Here is a 26,663-nt window from a genome sequence, read left to right as displayed (position 1 = left end):
AATCTAGAGAGAAGGGACAGGCTACAAGCAAAGACAGAGCACATAAGGAAAACACAGACAGTGAGAGGCTTGAGGTGGCAAGTGCATGGGTCTGTGTATGACAGGCACACTCTGAGCAGAGGCCTCGGAAATGAGGGAAGCAGCCTGAGGTTACCTGGAGGAACAGGCGGCCCAGGCCTGGCCCAACCTCGAGCCAGCTGTTAAGGGAGTGATCATTCTCCAGAGCGGCTGTATGCTCTGGGAGACAAAGTGGACCTTAATTCTCCACTTCTCCAGGAGATGTTTTTGCCAATAAAGATGGGCCAGGTTCAGTGTCTGTAACAATCACCCCCGATCAAGCTTCGTACGGCTCAGACAGCGCACACAGCAGCCGATCAGGGTCTCCGGTCCAAGGGGCAGGGATGGGGACTGGGGATCGGGGGCCTGGGTTCTCGCCTGGGTTCTGTCTCTCACCAGTGCTGCGGCAGGCAAGTTACTCACTGGGTGTGAGCCTTCATGGAGACAACTGTCCCTAAGGCTTCCTGGCAATCTGAGGCGTGGGACCAAGGAGCGAGATGCCCACACAAGGCGCCCACCCGTGGAAAGGTAGTTTCTTCCCTTCAACAATGTGTGACTTAGCTCCGGGGCTGTCACACTGGAAATGTGCGGAAACGCTGCCCAGCTGCTGCCACTGCTGCAGGAGCCGAGGGTGGAGTAGCCTCTGCGGATGACGCAGATGGTTACTGTGATTTTCAGGTGACAAAAACCTTTTCCAAACATTGCTCATGCTACCCTCACAACACCCCTGTGAGGTAGGTGTGGTGGTCCATTTTACAGACCAGAAAGTCTTGTAAGGGCACGTGCTGGGCACAGTCTGTTGGAGTCCACATCCGGAGTGCGGTCTGCAGCTGTGCACCTCAGGTCACGACAGCGAGGGTCCTGCGGCAGGACTGTGGTGGAGGGAGGTGCGCTCCTCAGTCCAGGCGGTGCTCAGCAGGCCAAGGTGACGGGTGCGATTTCTGTGTGAGACAATTCAATTGACCATGTCCCTCAATCACAGATAGCACCCCTCACCTTGAGCCCAGATCCACAGGCTGCTGGCTTGGGAGGCTTCCTCTTGGCCTGCAGGGAGGACGTGAGAGCAGGGAGCATAGGGGACGCGACATGCACAGGGACATGAGGGAACTGGCTCGCTGGCTCACAAACCATCCACCTCTGCAGGGGGACAGCAAGGTGCCTTCCCCGGAGGGGCTCACAGGCTACACCGGCCAGCAAGGGGCTGGGCAGTGTCACACGCAGGACGGCTCCACAGACAGAGCAGCAAAGGATGCGCAGGAGGTGCAGGAGCCTCCGAGGACCCACCTGACAGGTGAGAGCACCGGTGCCTTCAGGCAGGGCCGATGCGGAGGGGCTTGGGGGCAGGCTGGGTGGAGGCCAGGGCAGGGCCACCACGCCAGGGCAAAGTGGCAGCAGGACATGGTGCTGTCTCGAGGCTCATTCAGGGACCGCTGCTCACCACACAGTCTCAGACCCTCGGCAGGAGCTGGGGCCTGGGCTGAGGGTGAGAAGGCGAGCCAGGCCCAGGGTGCCCTTGGGTGCGGGTGGGGTGTACCAGGGCGCCCCTGCCGGTCAGCGAGCTGGTTGTGAGGGCCCAGAGGTAAAGAGGACACATTTCCTAAGTCCCAACATGACTGGGTACAGGGCCAGGAACAACGCCGTGCCACGTGGTGCTCACTGCCGGGGCAGAGGCAGAAATAAAGCCCCGTGGGAGTGCAGGGGAGGGCAGGAATAATAGGTCACAAGCGGCCAGGAAGCTTCCCTGGGGCCTGACGTGCTGCGGGGATGGGTAAGATTTTGAAAATGTGGGGGAATGTGAGAGGGCACGAGGGCCAGAGCCGTGGCAAGCACAGCGGAGCCTGAGCAGTGTCCCGGTGACCTGTGTAACTGTTGCCACGGCAACCACAAAGGCAGTTTGGATCAGAAAGCAGCCACATCGCGCTTCCCCACAGTGGCCGCCAGAGGGCAGTCACGAGGAGATGGAAGGCCTACGCCCGCCCCCTAACTCCGGGTAGGGGAGACCCCGAGGGCCGCCTCCAGGTCACCGCAAGCCTGGAAGGTCTCAGGGAGGAAGAAGGAGCCAGAGGCCTCCCAGTCCGGGAGATACAGTCCAGTCTCTTTTTTTGGGGGGTGGGGGGTGGGGGTGGGGTGGTGATAATTTCTACCAAAAAAGCTTTATGTGAAACAAAAGTTAGCCCAACTTCAAAAATCTCTGAGACTCAGCTGTGCTCCCTCCCTTCAAAGGGAAAATGGAACTGATTCCTCACAGGGTCTAGAAGTCCCTTTCCCGGGCTCTTTGACGCTGCAGCCTGCTGGTGCTGCGGCCAGTGGGCCTTTGGGATCCATCAGGGTCCATGCTTTGAAAGTCCCAGTAATGCTGCTGTAACCAAGCCAGGTGAGAAAAGGATCGAGCACTCTGTTCCAAGAAGCCAATAAAAACAAGTACTTTACCCAGCTGTAATTCACCCAGCTGGATTTCCATTAAGCTACTGGCTTTTTTCCTTTTCCTTTTCTCCCGAGCCCCAGTGGATAAAGTGGGCAAAGTGGAGCTGTCATAGCTGGGTGCAGGTGGGGGCTCCGCAGTAACCCTGGGACACCTCAGGTTAGCCATGTGAAACCAGCTGCACCAACCCCAACTCTGCAAGCAAACTGGCCTCTGACGCTCACGCTCTGTCCCACCCCACCCTTCACACCAGGCCTGAGACTCTGAGGCCTTCCTACATGCTGGCTGAGGTGGGGTTCACGTTGTATGCGCAGCTGTTGTAGGAGACCCGCAGGTGTGCTGACTGAGGCTGCCCTCTCTGCCCTCTGGAGGACCCCACCACTGTGCCTCTCGCTTCTGTGCACGAGGGCGCTCAGCCTCTTAGCCCTGCGGGCTCCTTCCTGGGCCCATGGGCCCCACGTGGGTCTGGACAACTCCCTTTTTCATGGGCAGGGCCCGGAGGGAGGGCAAGAGCTTCTGCCAAGTCCTCTCCCAACCATGTGGCTGCATCGAAACACCTTGGGCCCTGCCTGCCCGGAGTGACAGGAGATGGTTAGAAAATGGCTGTGCTAAGTTTTGAGAGAACCTAACACGGTTTCATGGAAGAGCACTGGACCCAGGGACAAGAAGCAGAGCAGGATGGAGGAGCAGGCCTGAAGGACACATGCCAGGCACCCGTCCTGTAACCTATCACTGGCTCGGCGCTATGTCCATGTATGGACGGGTGGCTTGCTCAGGGCCCAGGAGGTGGAGCAGAAATTTGGAAGCAAGGCAGCCTGGTTCCGGAGACGCATTCTTTACACCGTCCTGCTTCTACTCCACCCTGTGCTACTCTTCTGGGGAAGAAGAGGAGCTACGTTACCATCCCAGTCTTTCTCAGTCACATCGGTAAGTGGTGTGGCCAATACTCGCTTCCTCCTTCTGGGCGGGGCTCAGTTTTCCCAGTCAGGTGGGGCACTGTCAAATAAGGCTACAGTGCAAGAAGGAGCCATCCCATTCCCACTTCTAGCACAGCAGTTCTTAAACCTCTCAGACCCATGGCTCCCTTCCTATAACAAACATTTTATTACATTCTTTGTATTATCCTGAAATGAAATTCACGGTTTGTATAACCCATCACATAAATTACAAAAAATCTATTAATGCCTCGAATGTACTGTGAAGGGGAGAGAGGGAGGGAGGGAAGGGGGGAGGGAGGGAGAGAGAGAATGAATTTATGGGGGTGTGGATGTCCGAGACACCCCCGAGACAATGCTGGTGACGGGGTTTTCCCCAAAGAGAAAACAACTCTCAGTTAAGTTACAAACAAAATCAAGTATAATTTTCTTTTGATGTACTCCTAGAAAACTTAGCATATGCTAGAACTGGTAAAAAGAAAAAGAATCAGTGCTTTTTCTTAAATCAGAGTTAAATTCTGGCTTAGAAAATCCAAAGTGAGTTGTCCACCTACATGCTTTTGGTGGGACATGTGCACAGCTTTTCACTGTGCTGGACTGTCTTGCCCCCAGGGTGGGCGCGGCAGGACTCAGGGGACCTCGGTCTCCAGGTTGTCCCTGTGCAGGACCAGTCCGGGTGACCCTGCCACTTCAGGGTCTAGAACATGAGAGAGAGAAAATGCACCTCAAGTCACGTGTGAGACAGGACCCACACACCCGACGGCTAGGCCAGGCCCTTCCTGGCAACACAGAGGAACCTATGGCAGGCAAGGGTTCCTATGAGCCTCAGAGCTGGCAGGGAGTGTTCTCCTTGCTCAGATATGGCCTTGCCATGCTGCTGCTTGCTCGACTATGGCTCTGCGGCATGTGCTTCCCAGCTGTACTGGGTGGGGAGCCCAGCACCCTCTGGCCCATGGTCTCCTGGCCCCTCAGGCTGTGGGGTGCAAGGACAGCCCCCCATTCTACTGAGGCCCAGGAAGGGAAGTGATGGCCTGAGTCCACCCACAGAAGCAGCATGGCCAGCCGGCCCCGGGCCTCCTGCCCTCCTTCTCACAGAGGCCCTGGGCTTGGGCGCTCACCGGCAGAGCGGCACAGCCAGGCCTCTGAGTCCTAGCCAGGAGAGCTGTCCCTGGGCTCTCTGTTCCCGGAGGGCTGCTGAGATCCCCTGGAGCCTCGGCGGGGGCGGCTGACCACGGGTTCCCAGAGAGCCCAGCAGGTGTCTTCCCGAGTGCGATCTGAGACCCAGAGGCAGCCACGGGCCTGGCAGGAAGCAGAGTATCGATCTCGGCGCGGCAACCACTCCGCACCAACACCCACAACCCTGTCTGGGGCCCTGGGTGGCTTCTGTCTGTTTTTTACGGTAGCAAACAGTAGAGTGTTTCATGCTAGGGTTAGAGGCAGCAGGGAGATGCCCTGGTTAGAAGAGGGGCAGTGGCGGCTCCCAGCATCCCCAGTGCTTCCGGCAGCATCTGGGTCTTTTAACTCCTGGGCCTCCCTGCCTCCACATTACACCAGATGGCACCTGTTCAGGAGCTAAAGCAAGGGCAGCACTGTACTCCCCTGCGGCCTTTATCATAGGAGGGGAATAGTGTGAAACGGGGGCACCTAACACATCTTAAAGCAGAAGGTAGAGCTGGGCATTGTGGTGTATGCCTGTAGTACCAGCTACTTGGGAGGCTGAGGGTTGCTTGAGTACAGGATTCGAGGCCAGCCTGGGCAACATAGTGAGACCCCAGTTCAATGAGTAAAAACAAAACAAACTAACAACATAAGGTTGCTTACATCATGATGCATTTTTATATGGCTTTCAGTGGCGGATCCTGGCCATGTAAGGGTGGAGGTGCCCTTCTGACATGGAAAGGCTTGCACACTGGTGCTGAGTGACAAAAGTAGGCCCAGGAAACCTATTCCTCTTCACAGCACAGCACTTCTGACACTTGAAGTGTGGGCTTCCACACAGGCAGTGCTCCAGCTCTCTGGACACCAGCTGGATGTCCGGCACTTTCACTCAGTTCTGACACTAATCACCCAGAGTTTGTGTAGCCCCCACAGGCGAACGGCGCACTCCCACAAGACGGCCTGGATCTGGAGGTCCTAGGTTACATACGCTTCTGTCTGACTTGCCTACAACTGCGGTTCCCAAATGCCACTCTCAGGTTTAATCGTTTGCTTTAGGATAAACATGTTTATACTAAAGGATACAGATGCCCGGCCAAATGGAGAGGTGCTGAGGGCGGGGCTTCTGTCCCAGTCAAGCGGGGTGCCTCACCCTCCTGGTACGGGCCGAGGTGCTCCCTGACCCCTTCCTGCCCTGAGGTCAGGGGTGGGGCTGGGTCCTGAAGCTATCTAGGGCTTCCACCAGCAGCCAGCACAGTAACAGAAAAAAAATACTGTAGTGCTGGGGAAGCTCTCAGAGCCCTGGTGGCTCTGTCATGGGTGAGGGACCAAGATCAAGCACTGCAGCAGAAGATGGTCCAGTCACCCCACCAGGGAGGTTTCAGGGCTCTGAGGAGCTCTGTGGCAGACACAAGTGCTTCGCAGTGTGCACAGACCTAGCTGGGGGAGAGCCACCCGTTCAGATGGGCACAAAAACGACTCTGAGAGAGGCATCCCTGGCTTGGCTCCAGCTTACAGGATTATAGGGTTACAGGTGACTTCCCAGCCGCTATTCTGAGTGCACCAGGGGCCCCTCGGGAAGTAAAGAGGGGCATTCACCCTTCAGCTTCCTTGCAGAATTTCACTCTCCCTGCTCCCAGCGATGGTCACGGTGGCAGCATTTGCAAGTGAACTAAAATTCACACCAGTCCAGAAGATGGACATAAAATCCCAAACCATTAGCAAGAAGGACTTGTAGTGCTCTAGGTCCAAATCAACATTTCAAAGGTCACACGGTGAGTCAGCAGCTGGCTCATATAAAAGCACACGGAAGCAGTGGGCTTTATGAGGTTCTTAATCCATGAACTGATGGCTGATAAGGGAATAAGTTACAGGTGGGGAGGGAAACTGAGCCGGTTTGGGCACCCAAGAACAGCTGGTCAGCACCGTCCCCCAGGGCAGCTGGCTGGCTTGGACCAGACTGAGTTGTGGTCCCACCACAAATGCTAGCGGAGGAGGACAGAGTGAGGTGTTTTCCGGAGCTGCCTCCAGAGAGCAGATCAAGTGGGTTACAAGGTGGAGCGCTGGCCTGGAGGCCTGTGTCCATGGTCATTCTCCTTTGAGGGCTTAGAACCTGGCCATGAGCCAAGCTCACTGTCTATGGCCCTGGTTCCCAAACTGAGGAACCCCCAGGGGCTGGGGAACACAGTCAGGGCTCATGAAACACGAGCTTGTTATAGGAGCTTGTTGGCTCTCTCTGACCTGTGCAGGCAGCGGCGAGTTACAGAAAAGCTATAACTAGAAGGCCTAACCTTAAGTTTCAATTCCACCAAAGCTCCTGGCAGGTGCCTCCCTTTTCGGGGCCTAGGCCTCTACCTTAGTCAGTGTATCCTAGTGGCTGGCCTGAGTACCCACAGGACATGAAAGCCCAACTGTAAATGCTTTAGAATTTCAGGGAGTACTTCCTTAGCCCAATAAGCTCTTCTTGTGGGGCTGAGGGGCCAGTACCCCACTAGGCTGCGTGGTTGGCAGGAGCCTTTCCTGAAGAAGGGCAGGGCAGGGGTATCTGAGAAGTAGCCTGGTGAAAAACAAAAAGCCCAGATAATACGACTGCTAAGCCATCACCTTCCTCATCTACTAGGCCAAAGAAGCCCTGAGTCCCTCCCTGAGCTCCTCCCTGAGCCTGTGCACCCCCCCTTGGCTGTCATACCTTGCCTTGGAAAGGTGGGCCTCGCTCTGTGACAGTGGATCAGCAGTGACATACACGGCCACCACAGCTAGGCTGCTGCGCTGTTTCCCGACAGGGCTCCCCAGAGCCATACCGCACCCGCCTCCTTCCCATCCACTCAGAAGAGCGGAGCATTAGCACCACACAGCCCCTCCCCACCCCACTACAACCTCCAGGAGACAATTTCTGCAGAAAAAGCCCCAGTAAGGAAGCAGTTGACTGTCCATCTACTGGAGAATTCCCAATCTCAAGGTGGCATCTGGGACCCACGAGAACCCACAAGGTACGCTGTACCCCTTTCCTCCACCCAGGGAGCTGAAACCACCAGGCTCCATGACAGTTATTTATCTAATTTTAACCTGGTAAACTGACTTTGGCTTTCCTGGTTTGGGCTTGGGGTTGAAGAAGAAATATTTTAAATTCACTGCCCCAAGAAGGTAGATTCCCTGGGTATCAGCAAAAATGTCAGAAAAAAAGATCTTTTCTGCCTAACACGTGGAAGTTAGAGAGCAGAAATATTACTGTTGTACCCACTCCTCTACAGTACTGTTAGGAATCCTGGAGATCAAAGGGCTTCACTGCTGAGCAGCAGAAAGGAGCAAAAAGCACCCCGGAGCCTGGCCCTGCCCCTGCTGTAGCACAGACAGTACCAGCCATGTGAGCAGGGGAGTCCTGACTTTGGGGTGCAGCTACTTCTGTGTCTAGGGGATCGCAGGGAAGCTGCTTCCCTCTCTGCCCTGGTTTGGTCTAGAGGGCAGGGCCAGTATGGGCAGTGTCTCCTGGGATCGTGGCAGATGTGCTTTGCTTTCAGGTTTGCTCTCTGGGTGCCCTGTGTCTCCCAGGTGTGGAAGCTCTAGGCAGAGCTCACACCAGTGTCTGTCCACACATGGAGGAGAGGAGCGAAGTGTGGGGCCAGATCCGGCCTGTGGAGACACTGAGACTCGGAAAGGACATCTGAAGAACATCCCCAGAAGGCCTCCGAACCGCATGTCTGTGTTGGAGCCAGCCCCGCCCGTGGCGGGGCAGGTGTGGCATGGCTGAGTATTTCCCGGGCACCAGGTCCCATCCTGGGCTCTGAATCCTTCCCTCAGCTTCGGCAAGTGGACCTGAGGAGCCCACGTGACAAACACCTGCTCCCATACGACTGACGCTCCCGCTCCTTGTGATTGTATGAAGTCCAAGGGCCATCTCAACGACGCTGGCTTGGGAAGTGGACTGTGTGTGCGCCTGGCCTTCCGGAGCTGAGGACACTTTCTGTCAGACCTAGCGGTGGGTACTGGGGACACGTGTGTGTAAAGTCCCACTGAGCTGCACGCTTCAGATCTGTGCCTGGCAGCGTACTAGGTTTACATCTCAGCCGAAGAAACAGCTTAATCCTCAGTGGGCCCGGCTTCTCCATCTGTGCAAAGGAAGCCGAGGCTACTCCTCAGCACTTCCAGGTCAGGCCTCACTCACACTGCACCCACACCCTAGGACACCCATTCAGCCCATGGGAGACGGAGGGGTCTGAGACAGAGTCTGACCCCCAGAAGTCACTTTCCTCATGACAGCTGTCTTTCCTGAAAACGAGGGCTGGGTTAACTGATTTACTTGTGATGTGATAGTGAATTTAATAAAACAACTAGTAGTTTTTATTTAATTGAAGCACTTTCTCTGAATGAATAAATTAAGCCCTTTTTGGCCCCTTAATGTATCCTCAGGTACAGATAAAATAACTCCCACCTCCGGGACGGGTGGAGGCAGAGCGCTGAGCTCATGAGAAACGTTAAACTCAGCCCAGGGTCCTTGGTAAAAAGGGGTTTGGGTCCCCACAACGCTTAGGCCTTGTGCTCGTTACTCAGCACCGCAGTAGCCGAGAAGCTTCCTTGCTATACACACCGCAGTCCAGGCCGAAAACCCACACACCTGCACATGGCCTGAGGAGACACATCCAAAACTGGTCTGCATGAACCTAAAAACACTCCCAGGGTTTACACTGGGCCCCAAGGCTCTGATGTGTCAGGCCCAAAAGGTATTTAAGCACCACCTGGCTTTGCCCCACAAGCCCCGACTTCCCTCCTTAGCTGGGTGGCGGCAGCAGTAGGGGCAGCAGCAGCAATGACAGCAATATCACTCACAATACCGAGGGACTGCGGTGTGCCAGGCATTCTGCTCAACATGTCACCGTCTAGCTCACTTACCTGTAAACACAACCCTAAGCATCCCCTTCTCTGGATCAGGACACTGAGGCACAGAAAAGTTACCCAAGAGTTTCTCAGCTACAATGTGGCAGAACCACGGCTCACACTGAACACTGGGACTCCAATGCCAGTTCCTAACCACTGTCTACCCCGAGGTAAGATCCCAGCCACTTGCAGGACCATGTCTGTAGGGATCAAGAAACCCGGGACAGGAAGGCCTCAGTCCTCCCTCTGAAGCTACCATTGCAAATGTCCAATAAAAGCCACATGTAGTTTTGGTTTTCTGCTTTAACCGGTCTGCTCACAAGGTTTTGCCAGCCCCACTCCCACTGTCTATACCGAGTATCCAGCTTACCCCAGGTCTTGCAGGTTTGTGCGGACTTCCACAGCACAAGCCCCCGCCCTTCCAGTCTCACTTCTGGCCTCTTTCCTACCTGTGGCCCAGGCTCCAGACGCGCTGCATTACCTGCTTTCCCAGCACGTGTGAGCTCCCCCATCCCCTCTGTCTCCGGCCTCTGCCAAGCAGCTCCTCTGCCCTGGACACCCACTCTCACTGCTGCCTCTGGAAGTCCTAACCCTCAGGACTCCAGCTCCAGTGCCACCACTGCTGCCTCCTGGGGTGGCCCAGAAGGGTCGAGTTCCTGGTTTCCTTTCTTGTTTCCCAAGTACCTTGCATGCACCCTCATTAGACACTTCTTGGGGTACATTAAGAGTTAGCCATTTAGGAATTTGTCTGCCCCAAAATACTAAGTACCTCGAGGGGGAGGACTTCGCTCACTTCTCATCTATCCTGCCTAGCCAGTTTCCTACACTATTTAGTAAACACTTGTTAAACATGAATAACTGAATTCAAGAATAACCCGTCAGTTGTTCTCTCATTGCTGGCAAACGTGTTCTAGAATATGGGTAGGACAGCTGATGTGGGGCAGAGCCCTAGGAGCGTGTCCGTACTCCCGATCTCATGCATGGTCGGAGACACAAACTCATTTTTCTCCTTCCTATTGCTCACATCTCTCTAAACGCAGAGTCAGGTGGCAGGATTCTCTGAGGGCCCACGGAATGTCACTCAATGCAGTGGCAGGGCTAGGACGCAGAGAAGTAGAGGCTCGGGGGCCTGGGTGGGACAAGAAAGGGTTTGGGCCACAGGCCAAGCCCAAGCCCCGCTTACCTCCTTCTTGGGAATTCATGATGTTCAGGGCAAACAACATTGCGTTGGAGAACGTGGTTGCCTCTTCCTTACTGGCAAAGTTTAAGCCGTAGACCTGGCGGGCATCTCGCCACTGGTGGAAGGTTGGCGTGGCCTGATTGTACTTCAGCCCTTTCACTATTGAATAATTGATCACAACCTGGAGGAGAAAAGAGAGAAATGTGTGTAAATAAGTAAAATGTAAGCGAGCTGGGAGGAGCTGCAGCGGCCAAGGAGATCATATCCCCCACACAGCAGCAGGTTGGGGATGGAGTCTGAAGAAGAGGAAAGTGCGGGCAGGCACATTTTCAGACCAAAATCTATAGCCAGTGAGGGCCTGAGAAGCTCCTCATTTCACTTAGGTAACAATGCTGTGTGGCCGGAGCTGGGAGTCAGGTTGCAGGAAAGGCGGCCACAGTACTCCTCTGGGGCTCGCTTTCTCCAATCATCAAATGGGCATAATCACGCCGGCTTCGATGGCCTCCTGGAGCAACTGTGAAGAGCACACTGTGACACACACCTTACCTACACTCACTCGCATCTTATCTTCTAGACAGAGACTCCTGAAGAGCGCACTCTTGTAACGCATATTTCTGCCTCCCGTGGGCTTCTACATGATGTTTAGTACCTAGGAGTGCATTCATAAATGCTCACACCTGTCATTCCAGCACTCTGGGAGGCTGAGGCAGGAGGATTGCAAGTTTTAGCTTAGCTTGAGTAACTTAGTGAGACCCTGTCTCAAAGTTAAAAAGGGGGCTAGGGATGTAACTCAGTGCGAAGGCCCTGGGATCAATCCCCAGGACCACACACACAAAAGTTATTAGCTAAAAGGATAACTTGGAAAAGTTAATATGCTACACAAATATGCAGCATTATTAATGTCTTTATATTAATCAAATAACAACTATCAACTGACCGCCAGAAGCAACACCAGGCCTGTCAGGGAAAGACAAGTGGACCGAATAGCAGCCAGACCTATCTGGTCCCTAAACTACTCTTCTGGACATATGAAAGAGAATTACTGAGCTGAAGGTGTAGCTTAGTGGTACAGAGCTCATTTAGCACATGTGAGGTCCTGGGTTTGATTCCTAGCACTGAAAAAAGAAAAAGTTAAAAAATAAAAAGAATGGCTTTGAAAACTGCATTTAGTAAGTGGAGCTCAGGAAGGCAGTGGGGGATGGAGAAGGCCCAGCAGGGTGGGCCCACATCCCGCTGCTCTAACCCTCAAGCGTGGAGTCGAATGGTCTAGCATCACAGAACTTCAGCTGGGATACAATAAGGTCTTTATACACAGAGAAGGCAGGCAGTATCTGATGAGGCTAGGTGGCCAGTAGTTAGGCATGTGATGGACAGAGTTTGCTGCAGGAGAGGGACAGACAAGCTCCTTCTCGGGTCTTATCATGGCTTGTGTCTCTATGTCCCTCGAACCTCATGCAGTCATATGTGGCTGGATCTAGGCTTTGTACTGCTGGGATGAAGGATGGGATGCTGGGATTGACTCACGGTGCAATGCCAGAATTAAGGGAGTGAGTGCTACCCGCCCCAAGGGTGGGTAGACTGGATAGAATATAAGAGGCAGAAAAAGGGCTGCTGTTGTTGTCTGTCGCCTTGCTGCCTTCTGTCCGCCATGAACTGTTTCTCCTCGGCGATGCCCTCTGCCCTGCCACCCTGCCTTGGAGCCAGCAGACCATGGACTGAAACCTCTACACACTGTGAGCCAAATAAACCTCTCCTCCTTTAACTCTGGGTGTCGGTATTTTGTCTCAGCAGGGAGAAAAGTAGCTAACACAGGTCTCACCCAGCCTTGAGGCTCCAGGGCTCTGTGAGCTGAGGTTGAGGACAGCTCTCTGCTGTGGCCCCATCAGGAAATGCTCTTGGGGTGTCAGAGGGCAGGGATACCAGCTCACCTGCACAGACACATTCATGACCTGATTGAACTGTTACATACTGATGGGCAGATATTTTGGCAACATCTGTACACAGATGTTCCTGTGTGGTTTCTATTTTTCGCTCTTTGTACTAAGAGTAGAGATTTACCTGCATACACAGATAAAGCAAAATAACTGAGTGGAGGTGATTACGCTTACTTCTGGATCATCAGGGAAAGGGCTGGAGGCTTTTGGGGAGTACATGCATGGAAAGAGCTGGAAAGTGACCATGGTTGACACCAGATGTCCTCTTGAGATTAGAGGACATATTAGCAGTGGTAAAGTGGGCAGAAAAAGACAGACAAGAACCTATTTTTATAAGCTCTTCTCTGCCCGGCTAAATAGATACTGGAAGTTCTGTGTTCAAGTATTTTTGTTTTTGCTGTACTTTTAGTGGACATTAGCAAAATGGAACAAGCCAAAAGAAAATGTTTTAAATCGGGGAAAGCCTAGAAATCACTTTATATCAAGAATGGTTGAGAAATGACAAGAGGAAAGGAAGATTCTTGGCTATGTCACCACTACTGTCTCCAGCTATTTGAGGGGTGTTAGGGGAATGAGCTTGAGAATCTGGTGATGCGCAATCTCTGGCTGACTAGGTTCTGGGAGGAGGCAAGTGCCCATCCAGAATACGGAGAAGTGTGACCAGCAGAATCACTAGAGGGAATCAAAGGGACCTTAAGGATTATGCAATTCCATCTTCTCTTTTTATAGCTGGGGAATTGAACGGGGGGAGAATGAATGACTTGTTCAAAGTTACACAGTGAGTTAATAGGAGAGCTGGATTTAGGGTCCAAATTTTCAGTCTATGGCTCTGTTCTGCTTCTTACTGCCAGTAGAACGAACTGAAATCCTTCTTCCTATGATTCCCTAACCCCAAGCCCTGGAGCCTCATCAGTTGATTCTGCTGTGGGAGGTTTTAGGGTGTTAAATTTTGAGAATGCAGTGGCACCCTTCTAGGGGACATGTCCCTGCTCTGTAAGTTCTCTGGGTTCTTGGCCATACTGACTGCTCTCTGCCTGCACATTCCTGGGCCTCCACCCTGCTCTGTCTACACCTGGAATCTGGTGCTGCTGACCAAGTGCTGCCAGCTGCTATGGACACTATGCCCCAGAACAGCACAGGACTGTGCTCAAGACAGTGATGCTGCTAGGTATCAGGGATGAGCAGAGTGTGTCAAGTCAAAGCGTTCTAGGTTAATATCCTGGTTTTACTGTTTTTCAGTTGAGTAACCTTGGACAAGGTACATCAGTTTCCTCATTTATAAAATGAAGATAATATTATAAATCTTGTATTTCTATAGGATATATTCCTACAACTAGAACTATGAGGTGGATACAACCACTTAAAAACTTATTTTTACCCGTGAAAAGTACTTCCAAATCACCTGTAAAGAAGGAGAAACCAAGGCGTCACTTGACCATCTGCAGAGAGGTGCCCTGTATTAACTGTTGGCTAGATCTGACTGGCCAACAGCTATGACCTCAGCATCTACCTGAGGTTCTGTCCCATTGTTTACTCTGATTAGGATGAGTCGCAGGACCCTGTGTTATATCGCATGTCCACTTTTGGATGTGGCAGCTTCAACACCTTCTCCTAACATGACCCTGCAGAGATGACTATGTTTCCGAACTCCATCACCATCATTAACTTTTGCCTCTTCTTGAACTACACAAAAATGAATTCATATGGCACATATTCTTTTGCCTCTGGCTTCTTTCACTCAGTACAAGGTCTATGAGATTCATCTTCTGGCATATGACAGTATTTAAATCTTTTTGGTTGCTACATGTGTTCCACTTCTAAATCACAAATGACTTCTTCTTTCTCTTGTTGATGGGCATTTGGACAGTTACTAGTTCTCAGCTATTATGAATAGAGTTGCTATGAATTTTTTTTGGTACCAGGGATCGAACTCGGGTTCCTGCACTTGTGAGGCAGGTGGTGGAACCACTGAGCTAAATCCCCGGCCCTGCTATGAATATTCTCATATGTGTCTTTTAGTGAACACAGGCACTCCTTTCTCCTGGGACACACCCAGGAGAGGGTTACATGGTACATGTGTATTTAGTTTAGTGGGCTCAGTCAGTTTTCCGAAGAGGCTATATCAATTCACACGTCTACCAGGAACGAAGGGAGCTCAGGTCGCCTGATGACTCTTGGTATTGCCAGTCTTTTAAACATAAGCCCCTCAGTGTGTGTAGTGCTAGCTCATCGTACTTTTCATTTGTATTTCTCTGATGATCAACAATGTAGAGACCTTTCACACAGGTACTGGCCATTTCTTATGTTCCACTGCTCTTTTCTTCAAGTTTTTTTCCCCCCAATTTTGTTTTTTGTTTGTTTGTTTGTTTTGGTACTGGGGATAGAACTCGGGTCCTTGTGCTTGCACAGCAGGCAGTGAAACCACTGAGCTAAATCCTCGGCCCTTTTCCCCAATTTTGAAAAGAAAGTATGTCTCTTTCTTACTGATTTGTAAGACTTCTGTATATAATTTTTCATGAGTGCGTTGTCTTATTTAAATATATGTATTGTGAATATCCTCTCTCACTCTGTAGCTTGTGTTTTCATTCTCTTAATGTTGTCTTTTAATGAAAAAAACTCTATTGTAATGAAGGTCAACAACAATTTTGTTCTTCTGTAACGTTTCTTGTGTCCTATCCAATAATCTTTGCCTTCCCCAATAGCATGAAGATTTTCCCTATATTTTCTTCTATAAACTTTACTGATTTTTTCCCCTCTAATTTGAAATGAAGATCTTGCTGTGTTGTCCAGTCTGGTCTTGAGCTCACAGGGTCAAGCATCCTCCCATCTCAGCCTCCTGACTGGCTGGAACAGCAGGTGGAGTCACCGTGCCTGCCTGATTTTAATCCTTTTTAATTTGAGACGTATTATGGCTTAGCATATGGTCTATTTTGGTCAGTGTTTTATATACTGAGAAGAATGTATATTGTACAGATGCTGGCTGTAGTTTCTACAAATGTAAATTTGGTCAAGTTGGTGAACAATGTCATTCATATTTTGATGTTTTTCTTATTTACATTTGCTTGTTCAGTCTGTGCCTTGGTGATAAAATTAGAATCTCCAAATATGGCTCTGAATTTGTCTATTTCTCAAAACCTTTAAATTGGTCCTCTTTGATTTCTATTATTGGAACATATTTTATTAAATGAATACAAATTTAAGATTTCCCTTTCAACTGACCTTTTTATCATTAAAAAAGCCAGTCTTGGCCGGGGATTTAGCTCAGTGGTTCTGCCACCTGCCTCGAAAGCACAAGGTCCTGAGTTTGATTTAAAAAAAAAGCCAGTCTTTCTCTTTAGTAATACTTATTGTCTGAAGTGCTTTTTTATCTGATATTAATATAACCATGCCAATATTTTGGGTTTGTGTTCATAAAGTTTATCTTTTTTCAATTTTAAAACTTCAACCTCTTCTAACCAGCTGTATCTCAAAAATTACTCTCCAAGGTTTGGCAGGACTGATTTGGATACTTGCTGAAGGACAAACTTATTTTAAAACGTTGCACTTTCTGAATAGGAGCCCATTATCGCGATGTTTGCATATGTTTTATTCTGGGGAGTGTAGGACTGCTTCTCCTGTTCTTTTAAAGGAAGCTCTTGCAACCACAAACACTGTCGAATATGTTCTTGAGGCCTCTGAGTAAAAACAGCTAAAAGTCCTTTACAAAAAAAGAAACTTGGTGGTAAACTACCTTCCAGATCCTATGTATTTACTTGGCCCCACAAAGAGCAGAACTACAGGCTGGTCAAGCTTTTCTCTTCCTAATGCCTTTCTCATAATCTTACCAAAAGGCTGGGTAGCCTCACGGGCCCACCACGTAGCACACTGCACTCTTGAACAGTCTGCTTGTATATTAGTCCATTTTTCATTGCTATAACAAGGGCTGGGGATTTAGCTCAGTGGCACCATGCCCACCTTGCAAGCCCAAGGTCCTGAGTTCGATCTCTGGTACCAAAAAAAAAAAAAAAGAGAGAGAGAATCAATGCTATAACAAAATTCCTAACTTTATAGGCTAACCTTATGAAGACAAGAGGTTTCTTCAGCTCACAGTTCCAGGGGATCAGGGCCCACGTCTGATGACAGCATCCTGCTGGCAAAGTCCCAGGAGGTTCGGGGAGCATGTGGGTGTGATCCCTTCAAACAAGGATTCAGTCAGGGGCTCCACGGTGACGCCCTTATCTAACCCCACGCAGCCCCGAAAGCCCTGCCTGTAAACACCATCATTGGGTTAATCCCCACCCCCTGCCAATATTTCATAATGGGGATTAAATTTCAACACACGTGCACAGCTGCACCCAGACCATGGGCCCTGGTAAAAGTCCTTCCTCAGTCCAGATCTTCCTCATATGCCGTCCACACAGTATTGCTAGACCTGCTCTCCAGGGCACATGTAGAAAGTGGGATTTTCCGGGCTGGGATTTAGCTCAGTGGTGCTGCTGCCTGTTTCACAAGTGCAAAGTCCAGAGTTTGATCCCTGGTACCAGAAAAGAAAAGTGCGATTTTCCTCTGCATGGCAGAGTTGAAAAATGTGGCTTTGCCCTCTTCAGTTTCTCTCTCCTCCAGTAGGTAGCTCTTCTCCTCCTTCTGTTGACCTGCGTACCACAAGGCTTTCAGACCCCTCAGTCCCCCTCCTTGGAGACTGCAGTGTGTGTCACCCAGGCTCGGCCCCAACATTCTGGCTGAGGGTGGCTGGTCCAGTGCAGAGCAGGACTACGGTCCTCCTCCTTTTGTTAACTCACCTCTGTTAACTCACCCTGCTATTCTACTGCTATCAATTCACTAATTTTAGTCACATCACTTCTGTTACTTTAGCCAGCAAACTCAATAAAATATTTGGTAGCCACCACTCAGTCTCAACTAAAAATCCTTTAGGGTTTTCTCTCTCAATGTGAGAGTCAGGTTAGACCTTGGCTAATAGTACTGTAACTTATCTGTCCTTTTCTCCACAAATGAGCTTTGGGTTTTCTATCTACCTATTTGGGAATTTAAATGAGGATGATAATTGTGACATCATTATCCTTACAGGGTTATTGGGAGAACGAAATAACAGACATAAAAAGACACCAGAGGACTGCAAGTTTGAGCCCAGACCCTGTCTCAAAAGGATGGGGAAATAACTCAGGGCAAAGGTTCTAGGTTCAATCCCCAGTACTGAAAAGAAAAGAAAAGAAAAGAAAAGTGCTCCATAATCCATAAAGAACATTAAATATATAAGATATCCCCAATTATTTATAGGACTAGGAATCTTTGTCTCTTAAAATGTTTGACCGTTTGAGGATAGTGGTCCATAATGACTGGAAATGTGAACACCAATCTTTTTCTCCTAAGGTCCTGAAAAGTCATTATGGATCACAGTTCCTCCCACTTTCTCTAATGCCTTCCTTAACCAGGAGTTACTTTTATGCTCCTAGCCAACATGCCCCATCCATGAGGAAGACAGTCTCATCCACTCGCAAGGAGCCTGTCTCTTGAACACGCAGTTCCAAGTGGGAGGCTGTTATGGTTTGATCTAAAACATTCCTCAAAAATCTCATCTTTGGAAGGTGACTGGATTGTGAGGACAGCATAGCTGACTTGCTGTTAGGAGGTGGTCCTGGTAGGAGGTGGTCATGACCCAGAAGGGTTTCTCTCCTTTCCTGGCTCCTCCCTTCTCTCACTGTTTCCTGGTGCCATCAGGTGAGGCCCTTCCATCAGGCAGTTTTTCCCCTTGGAGCTGCCTGGCCATGCATAGACTCAGATCTCTGAAACTGGGAGCCAAAATAAACCTCTCTTCCTTAATTTGTGGGTGTCAGCTATTGTGTTGCAGCAATGATGAAAGCAACTAAGACAAAGGCTATGTCTGCTACTTCTCTGTCAGACTCCAGGAGATCTCTACAGAATCAACATAGCCTGTCCTTCTGTGTGGGAAAAGGCCTCTTCCTCAATGTGTAGTTTCCTCTAAAGTGGGCAGTGAGGGTTAAGAACAGGTGCTTTCCAGTCTGTTGCCCTTCCACCACACCCTGCTGTCTTCCCAGTGTGCCCTGGAGGTGACTAAGTGGCATGAAAGGAATGGAAAACTTATCACAATAGAAGCAATTACTTAGGGAACACCATTAGATTCAGGAACTAGAGCAGGTAAAGGATGAATTTTTTTTTTTCTGAGACAGGGTCTAACTATGTAGTTCAGGCTGGCCTCAAATTCACAGTGATCCTCTTGCCTCAGCCTCCTGAGTATTGGGACTACAGCTGAGCACAACCATGACTGGCTTACAGCAAGTGAAAAGGGTCTTGGATCAAAGGCTCTCAACCAAGGTGATTGTATCCCGCCCCCTACTTCCCATGGAGTGTTCTGGAAGTCTGTGAGATTTTTTTTTTTTTTGGTACTGGGGATCGAACTCAGGTCCTTGCGCTTGCACAGCAGGCGGTGAAACCACTGAGCTAAATCCCCGGCCCTGTGAGATGTTTTTGATTGTCACCATAACTGGGGCCAAGGATTCTTTTTTTAATTTAAAAAAAATTTTTTTTGCGGAAAAAGGGATCAAACTCAGGACCTTGCACTTGCCAGGCAGGGGCAGCACCACTGAGCACATCCCTGGCCGGGGCCAAGGATTCTATACAGCCTTCTTGGCACAGTGTGCAGATTTGGAACCAGTAAACTAGAAGGACAGGGAAGCAGTTCCTACAGGTTTCTAGGAAAACTTTCATACCATGAAGGCCTGACAACAAGGGAAAGGGATCCCTCTGGAGGTACCAAGCATTCAGGGTTAGACTGCCTTGTATCAGGGGTCTTGAATGGGGATGTCCTGTTTAGCTACAGAATGTGAAACTAAATAGGGCTATTTTGGCCAAGGAGAAACCCACTCAATAGGTCACACTAAAAACAGAACCCAGGTTTCTGTTCTCTTTTCTTTTTTTTGGTACCGGGGCTTGAACTCAGGACCTTGAGCTTGCAAGGCAGGCACCGTAACCACTGAGCTAAATCCCCGGCCCATCTGTTCTCTTTTCTAACTGCCAGCATGCAGGCTCTTTCAGGGGCAGCAGGTAGCCAGCCCCTCAGCTTAGCCGAAGCTCCTGGAGATGCTGTTTATGTAGGGTTTTTCATGAGTGCTAAAGCCACAGCCCTGTTAACTTCACTGCTAAAAATGCCCTGATCAGTCTCTAAGAAGAAGCTGGAGGGAGAGACTGAGGCACTCACCACTGTCACCGTGGGTGAGCAGTCAGCCTGAATCTTCATGTCCCATTTTAGTCTCTGTCACATCAGACTGCTTTGCCCCAGTGATGTGTGTGACACTCACGATGTGGTGAACACGGGTTTTTACCTTGGACGCGCACAGGGACTTACAGGGCGCATTCACACACCATCTCTTCTGATTTACCAGGAGCAGGGAGAGAAACGATTCCACTTCTCCAGCCAATTTGATACTCTTCCAAAGTAAGATTTAGGGACTGGTAAACTGAAAATCTTAATAGTTACCTTACAGGTAGATATATACACACAGCTAAGACTAAAACATTTGTGCACTTCAAAGCTTTTCCACATCCACTGTTTTATGCTAATCTGACAAGAACACGGTAGAGAAGGCAGGGTGCGCAGTACCGTCTCCTCGTGATGGACGTGGAAATGGACATTCAGAACGATGGTTTGCTTGAGGTCTCATACCATGGTATCCGAAGCCAGAGTCAGAATGTGAACACAGCCCTCAGATTCCGAATACTGAGCTCTTCCCTCAGGGTTAGGTCCCACCCAAGCCTGTGCCTCAGGACTCACCTGCTGGTCCTGCAGCTTGACTCCAACGACTCTGAAGGTGCTGCTGGCAGTGTTGTGGTAGATGTTGATCCTGCTGAAGCCCTGCTGTCCAGGCTTGATCGGTACCCATTTCTTACTGGTGTCATCGTAGACCATCACGGAAGCCCGGGCTTGGCAAATACTCTGTTCACTGCAGAGCAAGAAAAAAACCAAAGTGTTAACCTCAGCTCTAATGATGAAAGCTGGCTTTGCTCTTTTCTGACAGAGGCCAGTGCCTACTTGACACAAAGAAACGTTCTGACTGCTAGGGCTTCCGGCTGTCTATAGACGCTGCCTGGCCTTCTCCAGAGACCACGAGGAGTGGAGGGGAAGTTTGGTGCCAAACCTTGAACAGCTTGGAAAAGACTCCCAGCTTTGCTTGCGGGGGAAAGGCACTGCAGTAAGACACTCACGCTTCCTAACTTCAGTGGCGACTTACTACCATCTTATAGGTGAGAAGACAGTGGCTCAGAGGTCGGAAAAGACTGATGCAAGTCCACACAGGTATTCAGTGATGAAATGAGTGATTTCCAATCAGTTCTGTTTGACTCTAGAGCATATGACAGAATACTTTTTTGAAAATCCAACAACACGCTCAATATATCGTAAAGCATTTGCTGAGCAGAGCAAACCTCATCTATTCAGATGATGACAGAAAACCAGGGAAGAAGCAAGCAGAAGGCCCTGGAGAGGTAAAGTGTCCTCACTAAAATGAATACATGGAATTAAGAGTGAGGTGCAGTTGTTAAGGGGAGACACTGACCACAGTGGGGAGTGGGGACATCAGTCATCTAAAGACAATGACAGACTGCAAAGTCCAAACCCAAATATTCAGAAGCAACGGTAGAGAAACAAAGTGTGTACAAGGAATAATCGTAATGTTGAAGCCAGGCAATCAAGAAGCCAAATTATGTTCACTTTACCATCTTTAAGAAGGCAGGGGTCCGAAATAGTTGCAAAAGATCCCTCTCCCAGCCCTGTGGGGACTGGGTGACAGAAATAGTGGTTTTTCTCTCCTCAGCGACTTGGCCAGTGTCTCGGGTTCCTGAGGATTCCAGAGGTGCCTGCTCAGAACCTCTGTAGCTCAGACTGTGGATGCTGCAGTGCAGAGGTTACCACAAACTAACAATATGTCTATGAGAGTGCTCAAGGGACAGCACTGACTGCTTCTGTGATCCAGGGCCTGGACTGCTGTATCTTTTTTTTTTTTGGTACCGGGGATTGAACTCAGGTCCTCAGGCTTGCGAAGCAGGCAGCTAAACCACTGAGCTAAATCCCTGGCCCCATTGTATCTTTTTATTTTAAAATTTGTATCAGTACATGTTTGTAGCTCATAATTGTTACAGTGCTTGTGTGGAGCTGGCACATGTACACAGTACATCTTCCGTCCTTTTCCCTCCCCTACATATCTTGATCCCCTCCTCATTTTTTTTTTTTTGTACTGGGGATCGAACTCGGGACCTCGCGCTTGCAAGGCAGGAGGCAGAACCACTGAGCTAAATCCCCAGCCCGATCCCCTTCTCATTTGAGAAAGGTCTGTTTCCCTACTTCCTATTATCTCTCTTTTATTTGCTTTTTATTTATACTGCAGGTTTTGCTTAAGAGGAGTTGTCCCTCCCCCAGATCTCTCTGGTCAGGAAATCTAATAGAAATCAGGGGAAGCTGCACACAGTCAGTCAGACTTTGGTTCAAAGACATCATCCCAACATAGACTAACCATAAACCAAGTTATGGGCTAACCCTTGGCCCTGCTATTGATACTCAGTTGGTCAGAGTGATGATGTGCTCTAGATACTTCTCCAGGGCTAGAGAGATCCTGAGCGACATGATGGTACCAGTCAGCCAGACAATTTTATGAAGTCATAGGGATCTGAGTTGGGATCCCAGCTCTGCCACCTGCCAGCCTGTGACCATGAAGCCCTCCTGATGATTCGGGGCCCGAGGGTGGGTATCCAAAAATCTACCATGTGATAGGGCAATGCCACAGCAGTGTGCCCTTCAGCCTCCTCAGGAGAACCTGTTTTGGGGGTGGCGCTGACCAACAGCCCTTCACATGTGCACTGAGGGTGTGCATTTCCGCGGATGCTCCGGGCTGGTGACTAGACAGGGCAGGGGGACTGCACTGGCCCATCACTGCCCAGCCAGGGGCCCTTCCACCTGACAGGAATTCTGCCTGTCAGCCTGACCTCTTTCTCAGGGTTGTGCTGTGGTCTGAGATGCCCATCCTCCTGCCCTCTCTCCTTGGGGAGACTTCATGGCCTGAGGCTCTCCTGGCCACCTCCACCGAGGTTTTCCCACTAAGTCTTTTCCATGCAACTTGTCTGCAGGGTCTCAGCATCTGCTTTTTGGGAGACCCAAAATGATACACTGCTGTAGTGCAGAAGGCAGGAGTATGGCCGTCCCATTCTCTGTTCTGCTCTGGCACCTGGCATACAGCAGGTGTCCAGTGAATGCTCACTGGTGGTTCCCAGAGCTGAAATGAAGCCTGGATGATCTAATCCTCTTGCAGCTTTGATTACAGCACTGGGGCTTTGAATGACAAGGAACAGAACTCACTACTCTCCTAAATGGCCCACTCATGGTCAGCTGTTCCATGTGACATTCTACTCATTGCTGTCCAGAGTTACAGAGCGGAAGTGGATAGCTGGTGACAATCCAGCGGGCAATGGAAACGGCTATCTTGGTGCTTCCGTAAATTATCCACACGACAAAACTACCCGTCCCTTGGCCATCCCAGGAGCCCTCTCTATTGAGTCCTTGACTGGCCACATTCATGTCTAGTGCTGGGTCCTAAAGTGGACATGATATTTTAGCTTTAGGCTGGCAAACACAGATGCTAGCCAGTCAAGCTACATTTAGACAAGAACCAGAGGAGTAGGCCAGTCCTGGCCTGCAGGGGTTCACAGCTCTTCAGGAAGTCAGACAAATAATTACAAAACTTGGCCCGCCAGGAGGGGCTGGGGGAGATGAGAGACATTCTGAAGGAAATGCTCTGTGTGCTAAAAGACGAAGACATTCAACCCCTAGGTGAATTCAGGAAGCGGATGTGGGATTTTAGGGGCAGGAGACAGCAGCCTGGGCAGAGGCAGAGGGAGGAACCATGAGGTATGCAAGAGCCACAGTCCCTCGGTGGGTGAAGCTTACGTGCCTTTCGGCGGTGTTAGGAACAGAGACGTACAAATAAAATACTTTGTGCTGGGCTGCCGCCTATTAGGGACTTAAACACCAATAACTATTTTAGTTGGTGCAGTAATAGCCACAGGTTCCTTTTTTTTTTTTTTTTTTGGCTGTTGTTTTTAACACTTCAGGTTCAAATTAAATTTGTGGTTAACCAAAACCCCTAGAGCTTTTTCCCCCTCCTGTTTGAATAGTATCTGTCTCTGCTTATTTTATTGCCATGAACAAAACATAAATGCAAGAAAATATACATTTACACTACTTATGATTTGTCTGGCTAACCTGGGCTTATTATCCCTTTAGATTTTTTGATTGTTTTGATAAACTCTCTACTGGTATCCAGCATGGTCACTTTCTCTGAGTTCTGTATGTTCCACCGTCTTCTCAACAACTTCACTTGAATGAATGCTCAAACCCTGAACTACACACACTCAACAGGCATCAAGAGCTCCTGTCCCAGTCAGTTATCCTGTGAGGAAATTTGATAGTTTCTCCTTAGAAATATTACTTGCTGCATAAATTAATGCATGAGCTACTTTAAAAGCCACATTCATAAAAAATTTTCTTTGGTGAATAAAAAAGACTGTTTCTACTTCCTTCCCAACAGTCCCTGTAAAATTCAGGCAGCTGTGGATGTGCCTCAGAGCACCCACCCCTTGGCTCTAATGAAGACGGTGAAGCTGGAAAGGAAAATGGTAAGGATGAGCCTTGGGAGGCCCTTGATCTCCTACAGTCTTCCTGTTCTTTTTATTTTATTTCCTTTAAAAATATATTATTAGTTCTTATTAATTTAAAATGTATTGGTTTCAATGAGATATTTTCATACATACATACAACATTTGATCATTTACATCCCATTTCTCTCTCTCTATATATATATATATTTGATATATAATTGAATATACCAAATTGGACAAGAACAGAATCAAATTCAACCTCTCTCTCTCTCTCTGATTCCATGTATTAGTGAAAACAAGCAATGCTTATCTGAGTCTGGCTGATTTTGCTTCACATGATGATCTCTAGTTCCACCCATTTCCCCACAGATGACATAATTTTGTTCCGCTTTATGGAAAAATAATCCAGCACATTTTCTTTACCTATCCGTCCACTGATGGGCACCTAGGTGGGTTCCATGTCTTGGCTACTGGGAACTGTGCCACAATACACATGGGCACGCAGGTAGCCCTAAGTGTGGTGACTAATTCATTTGGGTATATACCAAAGAGTAGTATAGCTGGGTCATATGGTAGTTCTACTTTTAGTTTTTCGAGACACCTCATATTGATTCCATAGTGGCTGTACTGGTTTACATTCCCACCAGTAGAGTAGAAGAGTTCCTTTTTCCCGCAGCCTCACCAACATTTATTCTTTTTTGTATTCTTGATAGCATGGGCTTCTTTTATTTGATCAAAATGACCAAGTGATGAGTGTGTCTGTACTGGCAAGAGGAGATCAGTCACATGCATGGTTTGGTTGGTGTAGTATGTTGCTGAATACCAGGTTGATGGACGTTTTCCCCCTAGAAGCCCCTGGGGTTCTCTGACTAGTGCTTCTCTCTGGAGAGAAAGCTCTTGTAGAATAAGCTGCCTAATTCCATTGTTATCTTTGGCTTTTGTACAGGTATTTGTGCCCCTGAAAAAATTCTAGACTCTGGTTTCTCTCCCTGTGGCACCGAGACAAACTTCTCAGAAGGCTTTAGCCTGTACTTTCATCAGCTTGGAGGAGAGGCATGGCACTCTGGCCCCTGGCCCCTGGCTTCCTCATCTGTACTCAAGGACCTCTTGTGACCTCAGAGGCACCCAGGCCAGTGGGAATACTCATTTAGCTCTGGTAGGAGCTTAGCACCGGGCTAGGTATGCAAGGGCAGAAGGGAGAAGGCACAGTCTGTCCTATCGCTGGTCTGGTGCCTAGCTTTGCTAGACCACAGGTCACTGCTAAATATCTGTGGAAATCTCTCACTTCAAAGGGGCAAAGGCAAAACACATCTCACACTTTCTGCACACAACTCTGAAAGCTAATTATGGGTATTCCTGGGCTTCATGTACGAAATCACTGATGCATTTGGAGATGGAAAGCATCTACAGGAAGACACTCCAGGACCCCCCACAGCGCCAGCAGCCTGCAGCAGGCCTTCAAACCTCAGTCTCTTTCTGGAAAAGTGCAGGCTCCAGGTTCCCCTGGTGCTAGACTTTACCACTCCTGCATGGCCAGGAACAAGGTTTCCTCATTTCTCATGGGCTGAACCGGACACTCTATTTTAGACCTGCTCATTCCCATGCACAGCTGGCTTCGAATCCCTTCCCACCTTAGGAGCATCTCTTAAGGCACTCACTACAAAACCTTGAAAAGTGTGAATCCATAAGGCAGACGTCCACAGAGTGGTGCAGGTCTCACACAGAGGCTCAGCCTGGGAAACACATGGGACTTGGAGCTATGGGGGAAGAGCCTGGCTCCTGCTGAGTGTGCTCGCTTCTGCCTCCACCACTGCATTTTCCACTCTGTCTTGCTCCCCAGCATCCATCCAACCCAACTGTGAGCCCCATGAAGGCAGGGACTCCATCCTTTTCTCCTTGGTAAACTCAGTGCCCTCTGTGCTGCAGACAGTAATAACTGTGAAGCAAATGCCTCTAGGACTGTGGGAAAAAGTGCATTTATGATCATGTGTTCATGGGAACATTCCACTTACGATCCTATCCCACTTCTTCTCAGAAAGAGTGCTGCCAGCTAACAGCATCTGTCCCAGATTACCATCAGTGTTCTCCATCTCCCCCAGGCCTAGGACGGGGTGTCAGGGAACCACAGCTCTGAGGGTGGCCTGCTGTGCAGGCTGAGGTTGCCAAGGCCGTCTGCGGCCTCTAAAGACCCACGTTGGTTTGGGCAGGGGCTGGCTCCCAGCCAATTCCTGGGGCGTCTGGGAAAGTGCAGACTGCCCCCTCTGCTGCTGTGGGCCTCAAGCCCATGCTACTCGGATCTCACCCGAAAGAAGAGGACCAGTGCCTCCCTCTCTCAGAACAGTGGTCCTGCTCAGCCCCAATTCCCTAACTTGGTGCCTTCCTTCGGACACAACTCTCTCTTGGGAGATCGATTTGATTGGGAATCAGCATTTTCCCATCACTGAGTGGCT

At 49.7% G+C, this 26,663-nt stretch overlaps 1 protein-coding gene across 18 annotated transcripts in view; it reads right to left on the bottom strand.

The window, feature by feature from the left end:
- The window catches only part of Evl (Enah/Vasp-like), a 145,329-nt gene that overhangs the window by 22,006 nt on the left and 96,660 nt on the right, over positions 1-26,663 (bottom strand). For 17 of the 18 annotated variants that reach the window (XM_087195572.1, XM_087195575.1, XM_087195578.1 and 14 more), the window contains exons 2-3: positions 20,342-20,510; positions 10,625-10,802 (exon numbers count right to left, since the gene is read on the bottom strand). In XM_087195572.1, coding sequence (XP_087051698.1) covers positions 10,625-10,802; positions 20,342-20,510 — 347 coding nt within the window. Of the gene's footprint in view, positions 1-10,624; positions 10,803-20,341; positions 20,511-26,663 lie in introns of those variants that run through there. The other variant, XM_087195585.1, reaches the window with a different exon arrangement.

Source organism: Heterocephalus glaber, unplaced genomic scaffold (genome assembly GCF_053883595.1).
Source record: "Heterocephalus glaber isolate CG9 unplaced genomic scaffold, H.glaber_assembly_v1.0 deba00001608, whole genome shotgun sequence".
Classification (NCBI taxonomy): domain Eukaryota; kingdom Metazoa; phylum Chordata; class Mammalia; order Rodentia; family Bathyergidae; genus Heterocephalus; species Heterocephalus glaber.
Note: the sequence above shows the minus strand (reverse complement) of the source record. Positions and strands in the feature narration are given on the sequence as shown.